Genomic DNA, 27,263 nt, shown 5'->3' with positions numbered 1-27,263 from the left:
CTAATCCAGTTAAAGTAATAGCCATATTTGTAGTTTAACATAAATTAAGACCTTAATTATATTTGTGACTATTTTAAACAAAATAACAAATTCCTTTGTACCTGAGAATGTAATTTATAGCAAAGCCAGGTTCATTTTCCAAACCAATCTATTTCACACTGAGGAAGTACCCTGGTATAATGGTGTAATGTAATTCTTGTTGTGGAATGTTGAAAGAGTAGATACACTAAGAGCACAGAAGAGGTTTGAAGATAAATGAAGATGCTATTCATTCAAGGGTAATTTCATCTTAGAACTATATGAAAGATGTTTCGTTCACACAGGCTAGTGTATGGCCTCAAATTTAACTGTATTTTCAGCTCAAATATAATGCTGCTAGATCGATTATGCTGATACTGTATATCTAATAATGAAGAATCCTAGCCCTTTTCTGTTTAAAAAATAAACTGTCATTTTTTCATCTTACTGCTATGTCTTCATTGTTCTGTTTAACAGCAACAAATTTTAAAATCCTGCTCGCTATTTACTTTTTAAACAGAAAAGTATATGGTTGATATTCTAACTTGCAATCTCTCCTGACTGCAGGAAAGTGCATTTTTGCTAAGTTAAATACTTATGTTAGTAAACCATTACCCTGCAAAATCATTTTATTTCACTATTTACTAAAAATGACAACTCTAATAGCCACCTAATTCTATTTTGAATATGCTTCATTTTTACAAATCCTATAAGACTAATTTAAATATTTTGTATATACCATACCACTTATGTTGAGTAATTAATATTAATACTGAAAATGTTTTTAATCTGCTAAATTCTGTTTGTAATTTAAGTTCAATTTTAATTATCTCAATTTAAATTATCTTTTCTGAAGATCATATTTTATATATTTAAATTCTTCCAAGTTTTATAAGCATAAATCATCAAAATACTTTAATACTGCTGGTATATAAAAGGTGATATAAGACATTCAGTCTGAAGAATTTAAATTCAGTGATATCAAGAAAACATCCTACAGCCTCCATTTTTCTCATTTTACTAAAATTCTACTGAAAAGGATTTTACAAGTCCCCTTACGTAATAAACATTCCCTAAATTCTCTCTACCTCTAAGCTTTCCTTTCCTTCTTCTAATCCTGAAAGTAAATACAGAAGCCTCATTTTGCAGAGGATGATCAAAATGAAGGGATGAACAAACTTCAAAAAACTTTTATGCTCCATGAAACTTTAACTTACATCAATTTTAAAAATGTTTTTCATAAAACAGTATTCTCATAATTCTCTATTAAAACACATACAGTGGTGGCATCCTACTTGGTACACTGGTGGCATCCTACTTGGATTTTTATCAGGTTTGAACACTTAAAAAAATTGTATATAACCATGAACAACTTGTTTAAAGAAAAAATGTATCCAACCAAACTGAAAATTCAAAATCATTTCCTCTACAATTCTCAAGGTAAGCTGTCCACAGCAGCCATCTGAATGACAAGACATGTTTACAGTGGATGTATTTTCATAATCACCGTTATTTCTCCAATGGCACAAATGACTCACAGTCCAAAGGAGAGAGAGATACTCCTCTCTCCTGCTCTTCCCAATCACTACAGGAGGATATTATCATTTAACTGCTAATTAATATGTCTACCTAAAAGGCATCATTTGCTAAAAGGAAAAAGCAAGGGTCAGCTAACAATTTATCAGCAGATGTGACATGTAAGTGTTCATGGCCCAGAATTAATAGGGCCTATAAAAATGCTGACTTTTTTAAATGAGACAACATATTCAACAGAAAAAAACAGTTTTTTTGTTGTCTGCCCTTTCATTTTTAGAGACAGAGTATTCATTCACAAAAAGTACGGGAAAATGAGAATATTAAGTAGAATAGTGATACTTCCCTTAACCTGAGCTTAAATGTTACTTACAGGAAGTGAGTATAAAAACTGAGTAAGTAAAAAGTAGCATTCTCTTTTATGCAGCATTCTAATAATGACCATCAGTTTGAGACACTCTCTAAAAATAAATTCAAACTTTTACAAAAGATTAAGCCATACAAAAAAGGAAAACAGGTTTCTTTTTAAATTGGCTTCCTATAATAAATAACATCCTTTCTAAAACTTACTAGAAAGTAACAATTTTATTATATACATTCATAAAATATGCTATTGCTATTTCTATTGCTTTCACTTTTTTCAAAAGAATTTCTCATTTATTATCTAACTTGAGCTTCACAATAACTGATAATATAGGTAAAACAGCCTTTATCACATTTCAGAGATCCAAAAGCGGAGACACGTTTATCTTTCACATCTTAAAGTAATCTATAAACTGTAAGATATAACTTGCTAGGAAATGTCAGAAATGATTTTCGAATTCAATGTTCACTTATGTTTGAATAAAAATTCAAAGATCTGTGTCCCTGGACTGAACTGATGCTATGCAACAAAGTATTATAAGCATGAATTCTTGACTCTAGACTCCCCCTGGGTTTGCATTCCAGCTCTACCAAGTACCACCCATGTAAGTTTGAGCCACTTGCTTAACCTCTTCACTTTCACGAAATACTACTACTACCCACCTCCTAGAGTTGCTGTGTGTGAAAGTTACCTATGATACATAAAGGTACATTTAACAAGACCTGGCACATGGAGTAAGTGCTGTGTACATTTTAGCTTCAGTTATTATTGTTGTTCTTACTAACATTACCTGCAGAATGCGAATTATAATAGCACCTACCCCTTAAGTTGTCTTAAGGATTAAATGAGCTAATAAGAATTAAGTGCTCAGCATAGTGATGAGCACATGGTAGGTACTCAACCATTATTGCTGTTATTGTCTGTTTACACCTCCACACTCCGTGGGCTCTTTGACCTTGGGAAAAGCTCTTTAGTTCCAGTTTCCACAAATGAGGTTCATAATAGTCCCCTACACCAGAGTTAAGGTAAGGATTGAATGAGATACTTCACATAAAAGCTCTCAGTAGAATGCCTTAAACAATAAAAGTATTCAATAAAAACTCACTTTTAAAACAAATCTTATTCAGCATTCTTAAAAAAAATACTTTGTTTGAATTAAGTTTTTTAGGTATGGCATGAATGTTACACAAATTCAAGTATGTCCCCCCCCCAAAAAAATGTTTTAAAGATTTTATTTATTTATTTGAGAGAGAGAGCACGCGAGCTGGGGGAGGAGCAGAGGAACAGAAGGAGAGGGAGAGAGACAAGCAGACTCCCGCACTGAGTGCAGAGCCCAACAAAAGGCTCCATCCCACGATCCCAAGATCATGACCTGAGCCGAAACCAAAAGTCGGACGCTTAACCGACAGAGCCACCCAGGTGTCCCTCCAAAAAAATTTTTAAACCTAAAATTTATTCTAATTACTTCAGTGTGTTTAGGCATTATAAAGCCTGCAAGCTTCCATTCCTCCTGCTGACATTGATTATACACACTTCTGTCAATGAGTAGGAGAGAAGGAAATAATAACCAACATTCATTGCATATTTGCATTGTGCCAAGTACTTTTCTAAGTACTTTACATATATTATCACATCCAATCCTCATGACATACAATAAAATAGCTGTTATTATATCTCCGTTTTACAGATGAGGAACAAAGAGTAATGTTTTAAGGTATACTGTATTTGGAAGAGACCAACTCCCATTTCACTTGGTAAAGCTACTATAAAAGACAGCATATACCAAATCAGTAAAGTCATAAACTTGAAGAAAATAAGACATTTTACTCAGAAAAACTGAAGGGAAGTTCATATGCATTTGCTCATACTGTATTTCTAGATATGTGCTGTTCAATACAAGAGCCATCAGCTACACGTGGCTACTGAGCACGTGAAATGCGGCTAGCACAAATTGAGATGTGTTCTAAGTGTAAAATACACATCAGATTTTGAACTTAATAGAAAAAAGTAAAACATCCCATTAATAAATTCTGTACTGATCACATGTTAAAATGGTAACATTTGGATACACTGGGTTAAATAAAACATGATTAAAATTCATTTCATCGGGGTTTTTTTACATTTTTTAATGGGACTACAAAATTTTTAACTACATATGTGGCCAACATTATATACACTATGTATCTATTGGACAGTGGTTCAAGTTTAGGAGGTGAGAGAGTAGTAACAGAATTATTTTTTTTTTAATTTAAAAAATAACAGATTTATTGACATATAATTTATATACCATATAATTCATCTTTTTATTAAAGTGTTCAGTTCGATTTTTAGTATATTCATAAAATTGTGCAACTATCACCACTGTCTAATTTTAGAACATATTCATCACCTCAAAAAGAAACCCTGTACCCATTAACAGTTATTCCCAATACCTTTCACTTCCTCTTTCTACCTCTCCCCAGCTCCTGGCAACTACTAATATACTTTCTCTCTCTGTGGATTTGCCTGTTCAGTAACAGAGTTATTATCAAAATTCTTTTCCCAATTACACACACACAAATTGATTATACAGTATGCACATACTGCTCCACACACCCACACACACACACACACTCTGCTCATGAGAACCAGAGGAACATGCTACGCTAATACTACACTATATTCAACATACAAGATTGTTATATGACTAGACAAACACTTCAGGTAATACCAATACTTTGTGGATGAGGGGGAAAAAGTAAATCTACAAGGAAATAACAGCCATGGGGGAAAAATTTATTTTCTTTTAAACTGAAATCATAAGGGTTCCTTTAATCAAAAAAGATCTAACCACTTAGTTCCAGGAATGTAATAAATGCCAAGTCTATGTGGTAGGTAAAATTTAAATTTCCTGATGGCTTAACTGGCAGACTATTAAAATATCTGATGCTTGATATCTGGTATCTTCTAGAAAATATCCAATTTATGGATACCTGTCACATTGTTTTGATCAATTTTACACATTTAACTGATTTTTCTAAACGGATACTGGTCCACTATATAGAAGAAAATTACTCCATAAAGTTTACATCAGATATCTGGAAAAGTCACATTTATAGTCATGGCTACTATCAGCTGTCAAGTCAAAGAATATTGAAGAAAACTAAGAATTTTTAATATATGCTGGTTAATTTATCATCTAGGTGACATATGTAGGATAACAAAAAAATTGAAATGGTTAAGCAAATTCTGCATTTTAAAGGTTCTTTTTTTTTCTGGTTTTATTGTTAATTATAACTATGATTTGAGAAGCCATGGTGAGAAAGTAAATTAATAGGAACCATAAAAACAGAGTTGCTGAATAAAGTACACACTAAGATTTCTTTTCTCTTCCCTTCCCCAGATTACTTAAAACATTATTATTATTTTTTTAATGATAACATACTGTTATCTTGGTTTGTACTGAAAACTAGTTCATTCCAGGGCTTCTCAACATTGACACTATTCACCTTTGGGGCTGGGTAATTTTTTGTTGTGGAGGGACTGTCCTGTGCATTGTAAGCTGTTTAACAGCATCCTGGCATTTACCCAGTAAATGCCAATAGCACCCTCCCCAACAGTTATGACAACCAAAAATGTCTAAACACTGTCAAATGTCTTCTGTCGGGTAGAAATCTCCTTCAGTTAAGAACCACTGTTCTATTCCTTCTCAAAATACCTTTCTACTTGGTGAAAATTACATTAGTAATTTTAGGGTCTTTTCATAGGAGATCCCCAAATAGCTTCAGCAAGGAGATCAGTAAACCCCCTGAAACCATATGCAGAATAGCTTAGGTATGTGTCTATTTGTGTGTGTATGCTAGAATGTTTTCTGGAGAAATGTTTCACAGTTTTCATGAGGTCCTGAAAGAGTTATCCCAAAAATGGCAATTAAAAAAGGGTTAAGAATTAGTGTTTCAACTAAAATATTCACTGTGTTAGAAAGCTATTTTTTCAAAGATAAACATTGAAAATTCTATTTTATACACAGCAAATAATTTGTTTGTGCTTTCAGTTATCAGGCGAAATTGCTTTTACCACACTTATAAACCTTTCATTTAACAAACATTTACCGAGTGCATCTGGTATGCTACGCCCTGTGTTATTAGTATCTGAAAGCCAAATTTAAATTCACCCTCACCAAAAAAAGAAAAAGATTAATAGCAGTATAATGTCCACATTTATTGCATATAATCAACTGAGAATTTCTGCTTCTCAAAAGTTAACATAAGAAAAAAAATTCACTAGTTATAATTGTAGTATCTAAAGATAAAATAAAGGGGGGCATCCGGGTGGCTCAGTTGTTTAAGCGTCTGCCTTCGGCTCAGGTCATGACCTCAGGGTCCTGGAATCGAATCCCACATCAGGCTCTCGGCTCAGTGGGGAGTCTGCTTCTCCCTCTCCCTCTGTGCTTTCCCTCTCTCTCAAATAAATAAATAAAATCTTTAAAAAAATAAAAATAAAACAAAGGTAAATAAATAAAATATATGTAATTTACATTTTTGGTAAAAAGATTTAAAATAAATCTAAAAGAAAGAAACTTAACTACTCATAGATACTCATATGAATAAATTATTGTCCAAATACACTTCTTTCCATCCTTTCCTTCTTTCCCTGCCTTAATAAAAACAAAGATATACTGAATGACATGCTATCAGACACAGTAACTAAACGCAGAGAATATCAAGTTGCATAAAAAAATGTGAGATGACCCAAGTGCTTACCATCATGCCTAGAACACAGCAAAAGCTCACAGGCTTTTCTCTTGCCTTTCTTTCTGTCCTCCAGAAGCTCACAGTCCCATCTCCAAAAATGCCACATGTCTTAGGTTTCTCTTTTAAGTTATTTTAGTGATGCACAATAAAATCCTCTTTGTGATTCAAACTATGTAAGCTAACACTAATAACAGCTATATATGCAAAATGTTTGAATAATTTTAATTCTATAATCTCCATAAACATTTCTCTCCCTTTTTCTTTAGTAAATTGTGGTGTATTCATACAGTGGGATAACATATATCAATAAAAATGAGTGAATCAGAGGTATATCTATCAATACGGACAAATATAAAAAACCAAGTCAAGTACCAAAAAAACAAACACATACAATTTGTTAAATTTACATGAATTAAAAAAGCAATCTATAATACTAGTTATTTTTGTTCCCTTCTTATGTATGCATAAGTTATCTATAGTCCCATCATATGATAAGCAAATTCAGGATAAAGAAAGAGAAGGAAGAGGGAAACAGAATCAGTGAAGATTATACAGAGCCCTTTAGCAATATCTGGAAAGGTTTTTTTTTTTTTTTTTTTTTAAGTTTTTATTTTAATTCCAGTTCGTTAATATACAGTTTTTAAAGCAACTATTAGTTTTTAAAGCAAATAATCCCTAAGTATTCTATTCTTCCTGTGGTGTAGGTTAAAGTTTACAGGACCACTAACCTTTTTTGCATTATACAACTGTGGTATACAACATAAAGAACTACTGCATTCAATAAGTGGTTTGGGAATAAGAGACACTGATGTAATCAATAAATATATAAGGAATAGCTAGAGAAGAGTATGTCTGCTTCAAGATTAACAAATGGATTAGGCTAGAATGAGCACAGTGAAAGAATGATGCTTAAAAATATGTGGTAAATAAATCTTTACAAATAAGTTAGAAAATAACTGTGTCCATAAATGAACGTATCACCACAAATAATCAATACCATATCTAGCCAAAATCTACACTACTAAGAGAATGTATCTAGCATATAAGTGATTTTTATAAAAAGAATGAAGACTTTTATTTTATATACTGACAACAATTAACTGAAAATATTAACATAATAAAATTACACTTCACAGAAGAGATGTTATATTGATAATGGTAAATCACACAGAAAAATCACAAACTGCCTGGAGAGGAAAAAATAATTGCAACTCAAAAGTGAAAATTATTACATTATTTACATATTTACCTGCACAGCAAGAGAAGCTGCATTGTCAGAAAGCAAAATTTGCTCCCCTGTGGAAATACAATGAAAGGTCTGAGTCAAAAGTGAGATTGCTACACAAGCAAAATATACTTATAAATATTTTTATTTTAAAACACTATTCCTATTTTTAAAAATAAAAGGTACGGCCTTTCACCAAAGTAACTATGAAGTTCTATATGAACTATTGGGTAATCATAATTCTGATTAAATTATCACAATATGTACATAACATAGACTATTTCCCCTAAAACTATTTGATCATTTTTCTCATTTTATCAACAATATTTAATGAAAATCACTCACTTAAAAACAAATTCGTTTTTCAACTTTTCAAGAAATATTATTCCTCTTCTTTTCATTAAAATTAAGTAAAATAGTATGTGCTCAAACCCCTCTAGTTAAAAGTAAAAGCATTCAAAATCATATAAAACCTGCTTGCAGTTAATATTGCACAGTGTGTCTAGGTCTGTCACACAAAAGAAAGATGACAAGTTTGCTGCAATAAAAATTCCATGCTTAGAAGACTAGGGCTGCTGCCTATTAGTCTTCATTACTTTGCAGTCTTCTGACAACTGCAGCAGGCTGCTGAGCCCCAAATGGGGTCCATAATGTGATCTGATGATATATGAAGAGCTGCTAAAGGAAGCCTGAACCATCCTAGCCTATACATTTTAACAGTTCCTTTTTACTGAGAGCCCACTTTACCACAGGACTTCAAAACTCTGCTGTGTCAGCTACTGGCGCAGTAAATGTGCCAAGTGCTCCTGCAACCAATCATTTTACATGGCCTACAGCAGCCCATATAATGAGTCCCTAATAAACTAAGGACCTTACAGGCCATGAATAGTTGCTTTACACTGGCACATACCAGTTGAGGCAAAATCTCCTTGACAAAGTATACAAGAGAAGCCCTTCTTTACGTTCTCTCAGAAGTAAATGATATTACTGAGGGGTTGTGGTTTTTTGGTATCAAATATATGTTTTTTTATTTATTTATTTAAAAGATTTTATTTATATATTTGAGACAGAGAGAGACAGAAAGCACAAGCAGGAGGAGGGGGGGCAGAGGCAGAGGGAGAAGCAAGCGGACTCCCCGCTGAGCAGGGAGCCCGATGTGGGGCTCCATCCCAGGACCCTGGGATCCACAACCTGAGCTGAAGGCACATGCTTAACCGACTGAGCCACCCAGGCGTCCCTAGATATATTTTTATACGTAGCCATTTTTAATTGTGAACAAGTACCTACCTTTCAGTTGCTGATATAAGGTAGCATTTTCAGGCCAAGGCTCTGCAGCTGTGGAAACAAGGCAGTGATAATTAGATACATAGGGCAAAAACATATCAATAACCAAATTAATAAGCACAAACATTTGCCTAGAGCATTTAAGTAAAGTCAATTGCCAAGGTTACCTTAAACATGGCAACTAATCACACCACCGTAGGTTGTATGGTATCCTGTATAAGTAGGTTAGATAATTTCTTTTAAATGCATGTTTGGTTTATTTGGTAGGGAGTTGTATTGTTGTTATTTTAACGGAGAAGAGGTGGAAGACATCTTGCCCAATCAAAAGTGAAAATTTAAAAACGAAAACAGCCTATATGCTACTCTTCCTTTAGCTCCCAAACACAGACATTCCAAAATGTTACTTACAAGACACTTAATTTGGGGGCGCCTGGCTGGCTCAGTCAGGACAGCGTGTGATTCTTGATCTTGGGGTTGTGAGTTCAAGCCCCATGTTGGTGCAGAGATTACTTAAATAAATAAATCTTTAAAATAAAAAAATAAGATACTCAACTTGATTCACTATCAAAAAAATAGTGAAACAATATTTTACTATACACTTTAACAAATTTTCAAACGGATAACACTATATGAGAGAATCAAATAGATCTCTTTCAAGCTATGCATCTTTCCTTATAAGCTGGTAGTATTTATTTATTTAAAGATTTTATTTATTTATTCATGAGAGACAAGGAGAGAGATAGGCAGAGGCAGAGGGGGAAGCAGGCTCCCCGCAAAGCAGGGAGCCCGATGCGAGACTCGATCCCAGGACTGTGGGATCACGACCTGAGCTGAAGGCAGACGCTCAACCGACTGAGCCACCCAGGCGCCCAAGCTGGTAGTATTTAAACATACAGAAGAACCCTGTTGTATTACAGAACATTCCATTACCTTGAACCCACCACCACCACTCCACAAAAACAAAGTGGAATAGCATGATGAAGCAGTAAGTACCTACAATGTGAAATAAAGCTAGTAAAACTAATATTAGGCCTGAAGTCAGACTTGACCATAACTCTCAACCTCTCATTGAGATGCACTAAACAGTCCAGGGAGTGGGGGGTAGGAACCCTTTAATTTGCTTTAACTCATACTTTAGAATGAAAAGGAAAAAAATCATATTATGATAAATTATAAATGCTACTTTTGGTTTGGTCTGGGCTATGCAAAATTAGACTCATATTTAGGGATACTACCATGAAAACTTCGAGCAAATAATGTACCATACATAGTTTTGTATGCTGTTGCTCATAATATTATACATATATATAAAAGCTACTGAGTTTCAACTCACATACCAAAAAGGCAGTAAAACTAAATATTTATTATGTTACTGTAAACTTGTAACAAAGCAGAATTTTAATAAGAACCCAATTAACCTCGGTAAATAGTTTTTAAAATAAAAGTCAAGGAAACAAAAACAAGCTGACATCAGCAAATTATTAAAAAATAACCTTTTAGGATAAACTGTATAGTCAGCACACCTATACCATTTACATCTATATGAGAAACAATACAATGAGGTTCATTCGTTGTAAAATCCTACATCACTGAAGATTCAATTATTTTTAAAAAGATTCAATTATATGCATCTAAATCTAATTAAAGCAATAAAGCATAAGAATAAAATTTACAAAAATTTTGAAGATACTGAAACTAAGTTTCTTGAGGGCACAGATGTGTCCCGTCTGTGTCTGCTACTCTGTACCGTGTTTTGCATACATTAATTGTGTGTAGAAAGAAAGATTAAATCTACCACTCTGTTCCCTCAACATTCTGGCTAATCAAAGTTTTACTGAACTTAATATTATATAAAGCAATGGGGTGTTCTAATTAAATATTCTGGCAATTTTAACTTATGGTTAGCTAGGTTTTATATGTACTAGACATGGATTACAAGTTTTCAAAACAATGGAATAACATACACTTAGCATTAAGCATATGCTCAATATAATGTAAGTATTCTCTGATTAATCAGAAGCTACTTTACTACTCAGCAATATAGCAGAGTTCTCATATAAGCAGCAATATGAGTTCTCAATGACCAGGTAAAAGTTAATTTATTATCACCACCATGGATTCTCCAGATCTAATACAACAGACATATGTGAAAGTAAAGAAACCCGATCACCAAATAAAAATAAAGAAGTTGCCTACAAATACTAAAATTTCTGTTATTAATAAGAATCTAAAGATGGAAACTGGGGTGAAGGGGTATGTTTTCCTTGATCCAGTATACAAAATATATTCCAACTCAGAATTTACTGTTGAAAATAAATACTCAGAAAGTAACTCTTCCAAAACATCTGATGTTATCTTCACAAATAGAACCTATCATTTAAAAAGAGAAGGCAAGTAGGTTGATATAACCCTATATATATATGTCAGTTTAGCAGCATGGCATTCCAGTTTATCCATGGACCAGGAGGCAAGAAATGGTGGTGGAGTATGCAAGGAATGATCAACTACCTATCTCACCCATGAGCAGCTCAAAGTATACAAACATCACCGATTTAAGTTCATCGCCTACATGAACCAGCTCAAATAATTACATTTTAAATATGACATGGGAGAAGAAATAGCTAGAGTGTTATTCGATAGAGTGCCAAAAGTGAAAATCCTAAGTGTGTGGCATAGCAATGGATCTACAAACCAACCATGCAAGTATCTTTCCAGGAAATGAACTCTATTAACTGCCTTCATAAGTAAATCCATGAATCATGAACACTATTATCCACACATGACAAAGAACAATGCCTATTTCTTGATTTGGATAATATTAATTGAAGTTTTCTTTACCGAGAACACTATTACATGAAAGACAAAGTCCAAAAATGCAACTGCTTCCCTATTTCTCTTTCCCAAGGTTAGGCAAGTCAATACCCACCCCTTACTCCTGAGCACGTGAAAAAGAGGGAGATTAAGAATTTATAATTATAGTGCTAACAACAGACCTTAAAAATCTGTAGCATTTAAAAAGAAACATCTTAAACAATAATAAAACATTTTTATCTGTTACTAGTTTTACTTCCATTGACCTAAAACGTTTTAGACCATAAACTAATTCCATAGTGAACAAAATTTCATGACTCATCTATGCTATTTTCAACTTCTACCACCAAAAACACTCCCAGCGTGAAGTGCCTTTTTAAACTTGCCTTTGGGAAAGACCAGCCTTAGAATACATACAGAAGGTGAAACTCAAAGCTTCTGAAAAAAAGTATGGTAGGAAATGGGGACCAAGAGAGACTGCTGTCCAATGTTGTCAAGGTACAAGATACTGGTATTATTAGCACATCAAAAGTAAACTTTATGCTTCCCACACATCAACAGTTGGTGTGGCTCTTGGAATAAAGATCAGATTCCTCAACTTGACCTTACACATCACCCTCTCTACCTCTCTACCTCTCTGGCCTCATCATAACTCCATTCCACCTACTCTACACTCCAGTCACACTGGCCTTCAGCCAGTTTCTGGATGCACCATGTTCCTTCCTGCCCCAGAGATTCATCTGTGCTGTATCTGGCCTGGAGCTATCTCCCACTCCTACTGTGTGTCAGCTCAAACATGCTGAGATGTTGGGCTGGCTTCCTGGATGTGCCACCTGAGCAACTGCACAGGGCCAGCGCTTAGAAGGGCTCTGCATTTAGCTTCATGTTCTGCTGTTAGTCTTGGAATTCTTTTAAACAAGGGGCCTCATGTTACCATTTTGCACTAGACCCTACACATTCTGTAGCCAGTCCTGTCCTCAGGGCAGCCTTTATTGACCCTCCCTGAATAGTTCAAATACTCTCTTTACAAGCTTGACAGCACGCACTGTCCTTTGTACCACTTACCACAGACAACAGTTTTACACTGATTTGAGGACTGATTATCTCCCCTAATAGAACATAAACATCATGAATCCAGTGTTCATTTCTGATCTTTGCTTACCACTTCATCCCCAGAACTTAGTACCTAATCAGTAAATGTTGGCAGAATAAATGTTGTTATTACCACTATCAGTACCCTTATTAACTCTGTACTGTTTAGGCTAACAATGCAGCAGAGAAGATGAAGAAATCACACAACATGGCCAAAAAAGGGAAACTTGACCAGGAAAACTTTAATACTACAACCAAAAACACAAATATAAAAATACCAAGCAGCTGCCTAAATAGTTGGCAGAATCTAATTCCATAAACTAGTTCCCACTTGATATTACTGTTGTAGCCCTCCTAAGACTAACCCAAGGCCTTCAGTTATCTGACGTGTCATCTCAGTACTCCCCTTTCCACAGCCTACACCTCTCACCCAGGCACAACCACTTTTTAAAAACGTCCCCATCAATAAAAGATTTGAGCATTCAGACTCAAATAGATTTAGATATCATATGGTCAGTACTCCCAAGCCAACAAATCATGCACATTATAAAGCATATATGAAAAAAGAAATGAGAGTTAAAAAATAAATTGAAGTCCAAGCTCCAATACTTTCTTCCTATACTTCAAAGGACTGTCTTACGTACACAGGGGGTATAAACCCCACTCCACTTTGAAAAACACTGCTCTAATTAAATAACTACTTATTTGACATTTTAGCAGGGAACCCAGCCGTTCATATACCGTTGAACAAAGATGAGTCCTCCTCTATTCTAGTGAAATCATCTTTTTTGACTATGAGAAAAGGTTGGAAAGAATACACACAAATTAATGGGGGGGAGGGGGGAATACAACAAGACCCTCCTATCCTACCAGAGTACCTAAAATTTCCCCTATATACTTCATACTTTCTCACCTTTGTGACTTTGCTCAACTTTTTCGCCTCTGTCCAGAATACTCCCTGCACCACCACATACCCAAATCCTATACCTTTTTCAACACCAAGGTTAAATGCCACCTACATGAAGAAGGCTTTTGAACTGAACAAATTTAATTTCTCTTTTATCTATACTGTCCATAGCAGTTTGTACTTGTCTTATATTACTTTCTACGCTATTCTATTATTATGTCAATATTTTATCTTTCTCAGCAGTAAGTCCCTAGAATGTGAAAAATCCTACGGTCCTGAGACCTTACTTATTAAAGACTTGGCTTCTCAACTGCTCTAAACTGAATGTGGCATTTACAGTAATATATGTTAAAATATGAAATACAAATTAAGCTAGATTTAATTTTTTTGTCTAAGTAACATTTAAAGCTAATATCTTTATTTCAAGAGTTTCAAAGTAAAACTATCCACCTTTCAGAAACTCTTTCATAATAAAAAACTACTACATCATTTTCATAACACAGCAATAACTTACTCTAAGGTACTTAGTGACCGACATGAATTCATTATCTCAAATTAGAATGACTTCTTAGTCCTTAGCAAAAGACCCATGAAAGTTTTTATTATTTTTATAAAGAAAAAACATATTCCTATTTTATAGATATAAATAAAAGAACATCTAGAAATAAAACAAATATCAGAGCACATCATAGCTAATTTTCTATACAACAAACTTTGTTAAAAGTCTTTTACCTACTTAGCCTTTTACCTATTTTCCAATTCTGCAGAGGCAAAATTGCCATGGTTATTTCACATTTAGTGTCTTTTTTACCAGAAGCAAAGGACACGCCTCCTAAAGTTTCAGTCTTCAGTGGAATGGGAGTTTTTTAATCCAAATGAGTGTTTTTAAATTTTTCAAAGACATTTTCTCCACTCCTGTTAAGAATTTATGTTGGAGAAGAACAAAATTTTTAAAAAAGGGGGGGGGAAGCGCCTGGGTGGCTCAGTTTGTCAAGCGACTGCCTTCGGCTCAGGTCATGATCCTGAAGTTCCACACCAGGGTCCCTGCTCAGCAGGGAGTCTGCTTTTCCCTCTGACCCTCCCCCCCCATGCTCTCTCTCTCTCAAATAAATAAAAACCTTTAAAAAAAAGGGGGGGGGGGGCGCCTGAGTGGCTCAGTTGGTTAAGCGACCGACCCTTGGTTTCAGCTCAGATCATGATCTTCTCATGGGTCGTGATACATGTGGGGCTCTGTGCTCAACAGGGAGTCTGCTTGAAGGTTCTCTCCCCATGTCCTTCCCCCTACTGGTGCGTGTATGCTATCTCTCTCTCTCTCTCAAATAAATGGATAAATCTTTTTTAAAAATAAAATAAATAAATAAAAATTTAAAAAAGAGAGAGGATACTCTTGGACTTTTGAAAGCTGTAAGATAAAATAAAAGCATAAATTAATAAATTAGTGTTAGAAATGCACACAGGGTAAAACAATATCCACAGCCCCCAAAAATACATATTTGCTTCTCATTTGATTATCTTTAAGGTACCCACTATTTTTAAGCTTTATCAACCAAAACAATATAACAACAACAAAAAATCTACTACTAGTCAATTATAACTTATAGAGAAATAACTACTGGCCCATAAATTCACATATATATATATGCCTACGTCTCTTACACATGCTACATTTTACCTGCAATATTCTGTCAAGTATCAAGTTGGGTCATTCTAGGGGCAGATAATCTATCTATGCCATTCAATACAGAGTATTCCACAGTATGAAAGTGCTATGACCTAATAAACAAGTTTAATTCCAAAGTCTATTTCTTGATGATCTAATCTAAGAGGACAAGGGAAGGGCCATGGAAAGAAGTGCCCTCTGTTGTTGTTTTTTAAGTTCTGCATTCTTAATGCACAACATGACTCTTCTGGCATATGAATGTAGATGAAGACATAATTTGTAGAATAATAGGCACTAATATTACATGCTGCTTCAGTACTGTCATATTTCCAATCCATCAAATTGATTAATGCTATAGTAACTCTACACAACCCTATCATTTGTGCACTAATGAAGTCAAACCCAGTTTATCCTTAGGCAACTAGATTCCAAAAGCTCATAGATGTCATCTCTTCAGCTTCCTAAGACTATTTAGACAGTGTTATATAAAAGGAGTAAGAAACATGTATAACCTATCTCCAAATTTGGGTGGCTTTCTGCCAAAGGTATAAATGCAAATACTACTGAGATAACAAAATATTCGAAAAGCATTTGGCAGCTCACAAACATGGACAAGTTACTGCAAGACACAAAGAGAAAAGAAGGAAATAAGTTTACTAGTTTGACATAATTACTATGCTGATGATCTCCATGATAGCAACACAGACAACTATCAAGTTTTAGGCAGTTATGACGTAAAGCTTTCATTTAAAATAGATTTCTAAGATGTCTAGACTTTCAGTTTGATGACATGGAACTTTATCAAAACTAGAATTTTAAGAACTATGTGTTAGATTTAAAGCAATTCAACCTGCAGACTATAGTATAGGACAATTCAAAGATAACCCTGTATCCAAGAAAATACTAACCAAGGAAGTATTAAATAGCAACGTCCCCTGAGCTGTTTCATAGGGGATGTTTAAAGATAATACACAGAACGTACAAGTAGGAAGTGACTCTTACCACAAAAAGAGTTTAAAACCATTCTCCCATCACCTCAATAGTCAGAGATCAATGTTCATGTCAGAAAATGGCTCATGTTGGAAGTAGTGTCATGGTGCCACTTCCATAAACCTAAAAACACTGGCAGGTAAGCTTTCTGTAACATAGTGGTAAGGCTACTGTCTTAGTCCATTTGGGCTGCAATAACAAAATACCACAACTGGGTGGCTTATAAACAACAGAAACTTCTTTCTCACAGTTCTGGAGGCTGGAAGTCCAAGATCAGGATGCCAGCATGGTCAGGTTCTGGTGAAGGTCCTCTTCTGAGTCTCTGCCTTCTGTTCTCACATGGTGTAAGGAGCTAAGGAACACTCTGGGATCCCTTTTATAGGGGCAATTAAAATGACCCAAAGTGAGGGCACATGAATGAATGATAGAGTAGAATTACTAAGCAAGGCAAATGAGTTCTAATAACCTGTCATTCAGAAAGCGGAGGACAGAAAACAAACAAATTGAAAATTCAAGAATAGTAGTAGAGGGCAGAGCTTCCCCTTCACAACATTAGGCCCCAATGAAACTAGAAAATAAAGAGAATCTATCTCCTTCCGTCAAACACTACCTAAACTTCTATCTAGGTAGATAATGATAATGGTGATGACAGCTAAGATTCCCCAAGACTCATAAATCTTATATCCAGAATACATAAAAAGCTATTACAACTCAATAATTGAAGACACCTAACACAATTTTTAACGGGCACAGGATTTGAACAGACTTTTATCCAAAGGAGATATATGAATAACCAACAAGCACATGAAAACATATTCAATATTATTAGTCATTAGAGAAATGGAAGTCAAAACCACAATAATGAGATACTACTTCACACCCACAGAACGGCTATCATCAACAAGACAGAAATTAAAAAATGTTTAAAAGATGTAGAGAATTTGGAACTCACACACTGCTGGTAGGAATATAAAAAGGTTGGCAGTTTCTTAAAATGCTAAACACAGAATTACCATATGACTCAGCAATTCTACTCCTAGGTATTCACCCAGGAGAAACAAAAAAAACATATCCACGGGAAGACTTGTACATGAATGTTCACACCAGCATTTTTAACAATAGTCAAAAAGTGGAAACAACCCAAATGACCAACTTCTGATGAATGGATGAACAAAATGTGGTATATCCATACAATAGAATAGCGTGTGGCAATAAAAGGAACCAAGTATTGATACATGCTATAACAGGGATAAACTTCAAAAGCATTACGCCCAGTGAAAGAAGCCAGTTACTAAAGAAAACAAACTGCATTATTCCATTTATATGGAATGTCAGAACAGGCAAATCTACAGAGATAGGAAGTAGATTAACTGTTGTTTCAGGCTGGGAATAGAAGTGACTGTAAATGGGCAAGGGATTTCTTTTGGAATGATGGAAATGTTCTACAATTTGTGGTAATAATCACAACTCTGTAAATATCCTAAAAAATTGCTGAATTGTATACTTTAAAAGCATATGTAAACTATACCTCAATAAAGTTGAGGTAAATGAAAATTTAAACATTCTTACTGTGTTTATTGTGCACTTAAGTGCTTCACATGTTAAGTATCTCACAACTTTATGAGGTAGACACTATTATTATTATCCCTATTTTACAGTAAGAAAACTGAGGCACAAGCATAAATAATTTGCTCAAAGTCACAGTATTAGTAAGTAACAAGGGCCAGGGTCTGAACCCAGGTAGCCTGGCTCCAGTCAGTGAACATACAGCGGTTTCAGCTAACCTCTTACACAGCCCACAAATAAACATTCTTGGGTAATAATTAATTATTAAATTAAAGCAATTATAATCATCCTACAACAGTAGTTCTCAACCCTTAGTAAGAATCATCTGTGGAACTTTGTAAAATTATGCATTTCCACCAAACCCTAACCTCTGAGATTCTGATACTGTAGAGATGAGGACCAAGAATCCAAACATGGCACAAGAACTCCCAGTAAATCTGATGCAGATGGTCTGTAAATACCACAAAAAAAGACTGTCCCTGGGACACAGAATACACCTGATAGAAGATTAAGTTCTTTTCACCTCTTTCATTCATTTGCCTCAGGGAATGTGGTAGTGAGGACCTGTGTGGTTTAATTTATTCAAGATTTTTGTCCATCTTATTCTACTTAAATATTTGCACATATGGCTTAAAGCCATGTTTTAAAACATGCCTTAGTGACATGTTGCAATTTTATATAGTGTTCCAGAGTAAGCCTTTAAGATTAATAAATGGAGACCTCACTTATTTTGGAGCCAAAGTGGTAGTTTTTCCATTAGATGTAATAAATAAGGAAAGTAAAATTAAGTTAGTCATTATGAGGCTTGAACATGAGCCATCTAAACCTATCTATGTGAAACTGGAGATCAATTTCAAAAAGGATCAATTTCATAAAACTAACAAACTTCTGGATGTTAACAAGGGTCAAGAAAACTAATTCACAGCATCAACAAGCCAATAATTGAGGCTAAAGTGGATACAAGTTGAATTTAAAACCTTCCATTCTTTCTTAGTAAGTACACATCATCTTCCCAAATGGTCATGTTTAGACTTTGTCACATTATAAAAATAATCAGCCATTTTTCATTAATTTCCAATTAAAAGCAGGCCAACTACGTGTGATTATGGATATGAACCTGGTAGCCAGGACTCAAAATTGAATTCTCTTTTAAAAAATGGTAAAATTCATGAAGAATAAACACTGACACCACATCTGAACTTCCCTCAGAAATGGAGATGAATATTAGATCAACAGCAGAACTATACAAAAACAGCTGATTATGATGAAAAGTGCAATTTCTGGCCAAAAAAACCCAGAGAAGACAAACAGCCCCACACAAATATCAGACCTCAAAAATGTTAACAATGTTGGGCGCCTGGGTGGCTCAGTCGTTAAGCGTCTGCCTTCGGCTCAGGTCATGATCCCGGGGTCCTGGGATCGAGTCCCACATCGGGCTCCCTCCTCAGTGGGAAGCCTGCTCTCCCTCTCCCACTCCCGCTGCTTGTGTTCCTGCTCTCGCTATCTATGTCTCTGTCAAATAAATAAATAAAATCTTTAAAAAAAAAAAAAAGTTAACAATGTTAATATTTAAGGTGTAATAGTTCTCCAAATCTAATCCTAGAAAATGGAAAATAGATGTCTCTCAAACTAAGGAGCAATTCTCCCACTACTTTAAATCAAACACAATCACTGTAGTAACAGGACCTATGTTTTTAAATATCTACTATGTGCTCACTACTCTCAGTACTCTACATATACTCAGTCTCTCACATCAAGCTAGGTGACCATTCCTTTCCACCCCCTTTCCATTCTGCCTTCCTCACTCCTCCCAGCTAGCCATGAAACAAATGATCCTACAATGGATTTAATGCGTCGTTATACCTCCTAAAATCTTGGCAAAACTGCAAGATTCCCCAAGAACAAAAACAAAAACAAAACAAACAACAAAAAAACAAGAAACAAGATAACATAGCCCAACCGTCACAGAATCCTTCATGAGTAAGAGCGAAAAGGTAGAAAATCCTCAGAGACATAGGGAAAATACATACTAAAGGCATTTAACTAAACAGGTTTTTATAAACTACCAAACTACCAAAATATGATAAAAAGACAAGTATGAATATAAAACTATTATTGCTCTCTAGGATCTAACTTTGTTGAGTGGGTAAGAGAGCATGAGAGGGGTTTGGGGGGAGAACAGGTGACTGAGATACATATAACCACTTAGAATACAATGAATGAGGGGCACCTGAGTGGCTCAGTCAGTTAAGCATCCGACCCTTGGTTTCAGCTCAGGTCATGATCTCAGGGTCCTGAGATCAAGCCCTGTGATGGGCTCCACGCTCAGCTCAGAATCAGCTTGTCCCTCTCCCTCCCACTTTGCCCCTCCCCTTCCCCCCCTTCCGTGTGCACAGATGTGTTCTCTCTCTCTACCCCCTTCTAAAATAAATAAATCTTTTTTAAAAAAGTTTAAAATACAGGTGGTATAGAGAAAAACATAGGTCTTAAAGTCAGACATATTTGAGTTCCCCTCCCAACTCTACAGCTTATTGTCTGAGTGATCTTGACCAAGTTGCTTAACCTATTCTTGCCTCAATTATGTAAAAAGGGGAAATATTACCTGTAATATTCATCTGTAAAAAGGGGAAATATTACCTAAATCATGTAAGTGCCTTATTACAATCTCTAGCTTACAGAATATATCAATAATTAATACTAACAAAAGTGTCAAACCAAAAGTACATATTCTGCCTGAGGAAGACAAGAAAGAATTCACAAGAAGAGATAAAATCTGAACTGGGTCCAAAATATAATCATAAGTGTGCCAAACAGAAGGTGAGGGGCAGGGAGAGGAGCTGAGATGTTTACTAAAAATCTAACACCCCAATTCAGTTTGAGAAGGGACAAAACATGCTCAGTAAAGACTTCCTAAATTACCATTTCTATTAAGCAATACACCACTTTATATTGAAATTATCCATTTCAATGGATGTGTCCTACATAAGAATGTTAAGTTCATCAAAGGCAAGAATTGTTTTACTATTCTAGGTAACTCAGCACCTAGCCGAGGACCTGGTGCAAATTAGGTACTCAATCTAACAAATAAATATATTCTGTAGGAATCAAGCAGGTCTTTTGCTATCTAAAGCCTGAAAGATACCTGACAGCAAAAAGTTGCTATAACTCTGGAAATAAAACCATGAAAGCAAATTAAGGAATGATTACATCTCAATAATATGTACTAAATTCAACAGTGGAAACTCATAAACTCACTTTCTCTCCAAATTGTTTAATGGTTCCTAACAAGAGGTGCACAGTCCAATCATCTATGAAGTGTTTTAAAAATATACCTAAAAACTGCCCTAGAGCTGCCCTCAACCTTCACATATAACGAGCCTTTGGTGAGAAAAAAGGGAACATGTGTGCAAGTGCGTGCATGAGGTTTGAGATATGCCATGTAATACAAGCATGGCTTGTTTTAGAGAGCTCCACAGATAACTGACTGTAATGTGCAATAACACCCTACCACTTTACACACCATTCTACCTACACCCACCTCTCATCCACCCCATCTTGTTTTAGAACCTATATGAATGGGACTAGTCCGTTCCCAGATCTAATTAAAACAGACTCAGCTGACCCCTCTGCACCAGTATATTACCACATTGTCCACTGTGGCATATTACATTCTTAAAAATGGCCACAACAGTATAACCTGTGCTACAAACTCTTCTAGAACCTCACCAACATCCCACCTACCCCATCCGCCCATCAGGAGGTGAAGTTGGGGCGCCTGGGTGGCTCAGTCGTTAGCGTCTGCCTTCGGCTCAGGTCATGATCCGAGGGTCCTGGGATCGAGCCCCACATTGGGCTCCCTGTTGGGCGGGAAGCCTGCTTCTCCCTCTCCTCTCCCCCTGCTTGTGTTCCCTCTCTCACTCTCTCTCTCTCTAAAATAAATAAATAAAATCTTTAAAAAAAAAAAAAAAGAGGTGAAGTTAAATCCCCTCCCCTTGAATCTGGGCAGACTTGTAACTCTGCTGTGACAGACAGAATATAGCAGAAGTGATGCTTCAAGACTTCCAAGGCAAGGTCATAAAAGGTGATGCATCTTCTCCTTTGGTAATTTGAACAAATGCCTTTGGAGCATTGAGTAAAATGTCTGACTACTCTGAGGCTCCCAGGCTCCAAGGAAGCCCAGGCCACATGGAGAGGCCATGTATAAATATTCCAGAAAACCACCACAGCTGAGTTCCTTGTCAGCAATTCTTAGACATGTGAGTGAAGATGCTTCCAGATGTTTCCAGCCCACTATTGTTGGATCCCTAGCCTTTGAGTCTTTCCAGGTGAGGATCCAGACATTGTGAGGTAGAAACAAGCCATCTCTCCTGTGATCTGTCTGAACTGACCCCCAGGATCCATGAATATAATAAAATGGCTGCTTTACATCCCTAAATTGTGCTGTGATTTGTATACTACAATAGTAACTGAACAGTTACAGTTTTGATAGTTACTATTAGTTACAGATCTATCATTAAAGACAGAATTATATATTAATCCATCTGAATGAAGCCTCAGAATTAAATCAGTTACCAAGCTGACTCCTGACCATGTTACATTTATAAATTCCATTCACTGCTTCAGGCATAGATTTTGCATTTCCACCCTCCCTCTAGTCAGTGCCATTTTATTAACCCATTACTTGAAATTTACCTTCGTGATATCTCACTCTCCAACTTCCTGGCCACATCTTGGCTCCCTGACCTCCAGTCCCCAGAATTTGGAACCCAGTGACTACAATGGCTTACCTCCATCAGAAACTCTGCTACATTATTCAAGAAATGAGAAAAAAAATAATCCAAGAGAAAATTGATGTAATTATGCTAGTAAACTCAAAGCTTACTATAATCTTTTTGTAAGAAGCAGACAGGTAAAGCCATTTACCTATGATACAAAGATAATCCAAAACATTAAATAATGAAACATACTTTATATGTGTCTTTAAACTGCACTCTATCATTTCTAAAAATGAAGAATATTTAATATTCTTTCAAAATATTTAATATTAAAATTATTTTACCTTCTCCAAACAGCCACAAAATGACAGTATGGGAAAATCAGTACAAGTATATATGGCAAGAAGGAGAAATCTGTTTAAGAAGAAAATACATCAAGAATAATTCACAATCTTGGGGTGCCTTGGTGGCTCAGTCAGTTAAGCATCTGCCTTCAGCTCAGGTCAAGATCTCAGGGTCCTGGGATCGAGCCCCAGGTCAGGCTCCCTGCTCAGTGGGGAGTCTACTTCTTCCTTTCCCTCTACCCTTCCCCCCACCTGCTTGTGCTTGCTTTCTCTCTCTCTCTCAAGTAAATAAATATATTTTTTTAAAAAGTATAATTCACAATCTCAAAAAAAAAGAATTCACAATCTCAACTAAAAAAAATATATAAATTACCACAAATATAGTTAACATTACATAACCAGTTCTCATCCACTAGCCAAACTAGGATGTTAAACTGATGGATAGTAAAAATTACAATTATAACAATGTCTAATAAAAAAAGAAAGTAGCTTTTACTTTTACATTCTTATTAACATACAATCTTTTTTAATTTATACAATAAAAAAATCAGAAGCTTATCCTTCATGATGCCAAAACATTCCCCTATAATGTAAAGGCTAATAATCAAAAGAAAAGGAGGTTAACAAAAGGCCAGATCATTAAAGCATCAGCTGCCAATATTAGCTTACAGAAATAAATGCTGGAGTAATTATGGCCCTCTTCCCGTCTAATAAATGATACAATTTATTTGTATGAAGTTCTAGTCAGTGCTCTAGTTTGTCCAGGTAATGGAATATGACATGGGGGCAATTCCATGACAATATCTAAGGATACTACATCCCCTGGGATAAATATACCCAACAAACTTTTTTGAGAATCCAAATGCAGATTAAGTCATGAAGAAACCTCTTTGGCATAAAAGTTCATAAAGATAAAAATATATAATCAGCACAAAAACATAGCTAAGTGTATAAGCACAATGAAACGCTTTTTACGGTTTCTATTTTGCTAACGCAGTTACAGTTAATGGGAATTGCCATGACAAAATGATTGTTTTTATGAAAAGAACCCTCTTTATCACAAACCAATCAAAATTCATTTTTATTACTGATGTAGAAAAGTTCAAAACCATGATTCATTTATAGAGCGTACAAAAATAAGAAAAGTGTTCAAGAATAGAGGATCATTTACAAAGCAATAAAAAATTAAAACATGCATTTCTCTTACTGGCAAGGCAAATACTTCTACACATAAATGTCTGTAACTGGATTTGTTGAATATTATAATTTGTCTTTGAACAAAAAATGAGAAGCCTGAATTTAATATCTCATCTCCATTTGGTATCTTCGGTCCATCTGATAACTGCTTATCAAGAAATTTCAAAAATGTCTGAAAACTGTTAAAAAGTTTGATGATATTTTCTTTCAATTTTCACTCAAATATGGAGGGCTTTAGCTAACGTTAATGACTCAAAAGTCCTCACAGAAATAAGACTAGCAAATCTTTATGGGGTACCCATCACCAAATCTTTTAAATTAAAAACTAAAAATCATGTAATTTCAGAGTATGGAATGTTAATAAAGCATACAAGAAAATTAAAACTCACATTATGATTAACTATGAACTTACTTCAAAATCTTAACATCATATCAAAGTTTTCTAAAAGGCAACAAAACACTGCCTCTGAGAATTTGGTTTCCAACCTATTCATGAATGTAAGTATGATAAAATAAAATAAGCCACATTGCTCTCAATAAATTGTACTTTGCCTCTACTCTGAAGTAGAACCTATTTTGTCTTCGCTTTGCTTTTCCATCTGCCCCTTCAATATCCCCTTCACATGTGCCAGGTGATAAGCACTACAGTATGAGACTATTCACATGACTAATATGAATGAAAGAAGAGTCTCTGAAATGTGATGGCCAGTTCAATAACTTCTCAATAATTCCTCAGTGCCTTCCTCAATCCTGGAGAATCCTCAGAATACTAAGTAAAACTAACAATATATCTTTATCTTCACAAATAAAAGAATTGAATGCACTGTATTTTTTCAATTATCTGCTACAATCATCATCATTAGATAGTCAGGCATGTGGATATAAGAGCTTTGACTATCAGATATAATAACTTTATCACTTTCTGCATTCTCAGTAAGCCTTGTGAGCAATAGCATCACTTCGATTTTACAAAGGACTTTTAAACTATGTTTTCCACTTCTTTGAGCTTCTAGTACCCTTCCACACTGCTTTTAATTTTTTTTATTGTTATGTTAATCCCCATACATTACATCATTAGTTTTAGATATAGTGTTCCATGATTCATTGTTTGTGCATAACACCCAGTGCTCCATGCACCAAACTGCTTTTAAAGTCCACATTTCCAGGGCACCTGGCTGGCTCAATCTGTTAAATGTCTGACTCTTGATTTCGGCTCAGGTCATGATTTCAGGATTGTGAGACTGAGCCCCAAGCCGGGCTCTGTGCTAAGCTTGAGACTGCTTAAGATTCTCTCTCTCTCTCTCCCTTTCCCTCTGCCCTGCCCTCTCCCACCCCCATGCTCTCTTTCTTAAATAAATAAATAAAATTCTCTCTCTCTCTCTAAAAAATAAATAAATAAAGTCCACATTTCCTAGTACTTACGTGGAAGAGGGATGAAATAGAAAATACTTTATTGATGATATAAAAACAAACTGTTGTAAACATGCCTGTTTTGATAATACTTACTTTCAAGATGCTTACATATGGGTTCCATGGAACCCATAAAACTACTTTTCCAGATCATAATATAAATTAATGCTACTGCTAGAATGAAGTTATTAATAAATTTAAATAATTAAGCACCCACATGCCCACAATGAGATAAATGAAATACTGCAAGTCTTTTTTTAGCCCTTATATAGTTTACTGAGCTTCTAAATAAAGAACAGAACAGATATTGTACTGATTTCAAAAGATTAATAATTACAGTATGATGAAATTAACTGATATGCTTAAAATATAGCAAGGCACTGGTGAAGTAATAAGGTCATTCAGAAAGATGATATAGGGTTACTAGAAATAAAGACACTTTGGACAACATGCTGTCCAAAACAGCAAAAGGATAACATTACAAATATAATATCCTCAAAGGCTCTCAGGCAATAAAAGTGGTAACAGAATCTACCATGTACCACTGTAAAACAGGATGCTTAATATATGTTATAAAACATCTTATGCCCTTTTACAAATTTTGTAAGGAAACTGTGGCCCAGGAAAGTCTGCCCAAAATCACAGAACAACATGGAACACTACATTAAAAACTAATGATGTAATGTATGGTAATTAACATAACAGTAAAAAAATTTTTAAAAAAATTCACAGAACAAGAGGCAGAGCTGAGCTTAGAACTCAGTTCTGTCTTACTCCTATGGCCCGGTTCCTAACCTTTATATTCTATTACCTAAGGAGCTTCAATTTCCATCTATAAAACAAGAATAATATCTATCAAACAGGATCAAATTGTTAATATTAGCAATTATGTATCTAAATCATCTAGGACAGTGGCTCAAAAAGGGATGCTTACTCTTATTATCAGTAACTAGATAATTATCAGCTAAGTTTTTAAGGCTAAAACATTTTGGCAATGTCTAAAAAACAGACCACCAATCCTTAGAGGCAAAATCTGGTAAAAGAGAAAAACTAACAGGTAAACAGCTAAAAACGAAATTAATGAACACTTATGGAGCACTTACAGTGTATCAGACACAAGGCTAAGCATCATTACCTTTTCTCATCACCTTTAAAAAATATAAAATTATCTTCACTATTTTCCAAATAAAAAACCTAAAGCTTAAAAAGGGAAGTAATTTGCTCAAGGTCACACATTTAGTAAGCAGCCAGATCTGACTTACTCCAAAGTCCATTGGAAGTGTAAAAGCAAGGTGAACGAAGTCATTGATAGGGCACCGGGCTGGCTCAGTCCCTGGAGCATGTGACTCTTGATCTCAGGGGTTGGAAGTTCAAGCCCCACGTTGGGGGTAGAGATTACTTAAAAATAAAATCT

General features: G+C 35.2%; 1 protein-coding gene across 6 annotated transcripts in view; it reads right to left on the bottom strand.

The window, feature by feature from the left end:
- Window positions 1–27,263, bottom strand: part of MTX2 (metaxin 2) — a 61,172-nt gene that overhangs the window by 28,095 nt on the left and 5,814 nt on the right. For 5 of the 6 annotated variants that reach the window (XR_013447224.1, XM_078071021.1, XM_078071024.1 and 2 more), the window contains exons 2-3: window positions 9,161–9,208; window positions 7,898–7,944 (exon numbers count right to left, since the gene is read on the bottom strand). Coding sequence is in view for 4 of the 6 variants with exons in the window: in XM_078071021.1 (XP_077927147.1) it covers window positions 7,898–7,944; window positions 9,161–9,208 (95 nt within the window). In the remaining 2 variants the exon portion in view is untranslated. Of the gene's footprint in view, window positions 1–7,897; window positions 7,945–9,160; window positions 9,209–9,565; window positions 9,682–27,263 lie in introns of those variants that run through there. The other variant, XM_078071023.1, reaches the window with a different exon arrangement.

Source organism: Halichoerus grypus, chromosome 4 (assembly GCF_964656455.1).
Source record: "Halichoerus grypus chromosome 4, mHalGry1.hap1.1, whole genome shotgun sequence".
Classification (NCBI taxonomy): domain Eukaryota; kingdom Metazoa; phylum Chordata; class Mammalia; order Carnivora; family Phocidae; genus Halichoerus; species Halichoerus grypus.
The sequence above is the reverse complement of the archived record's forward strand: the minus strand, read 5'-3'. Positions and strand labels throughout refer to the sequence as shown.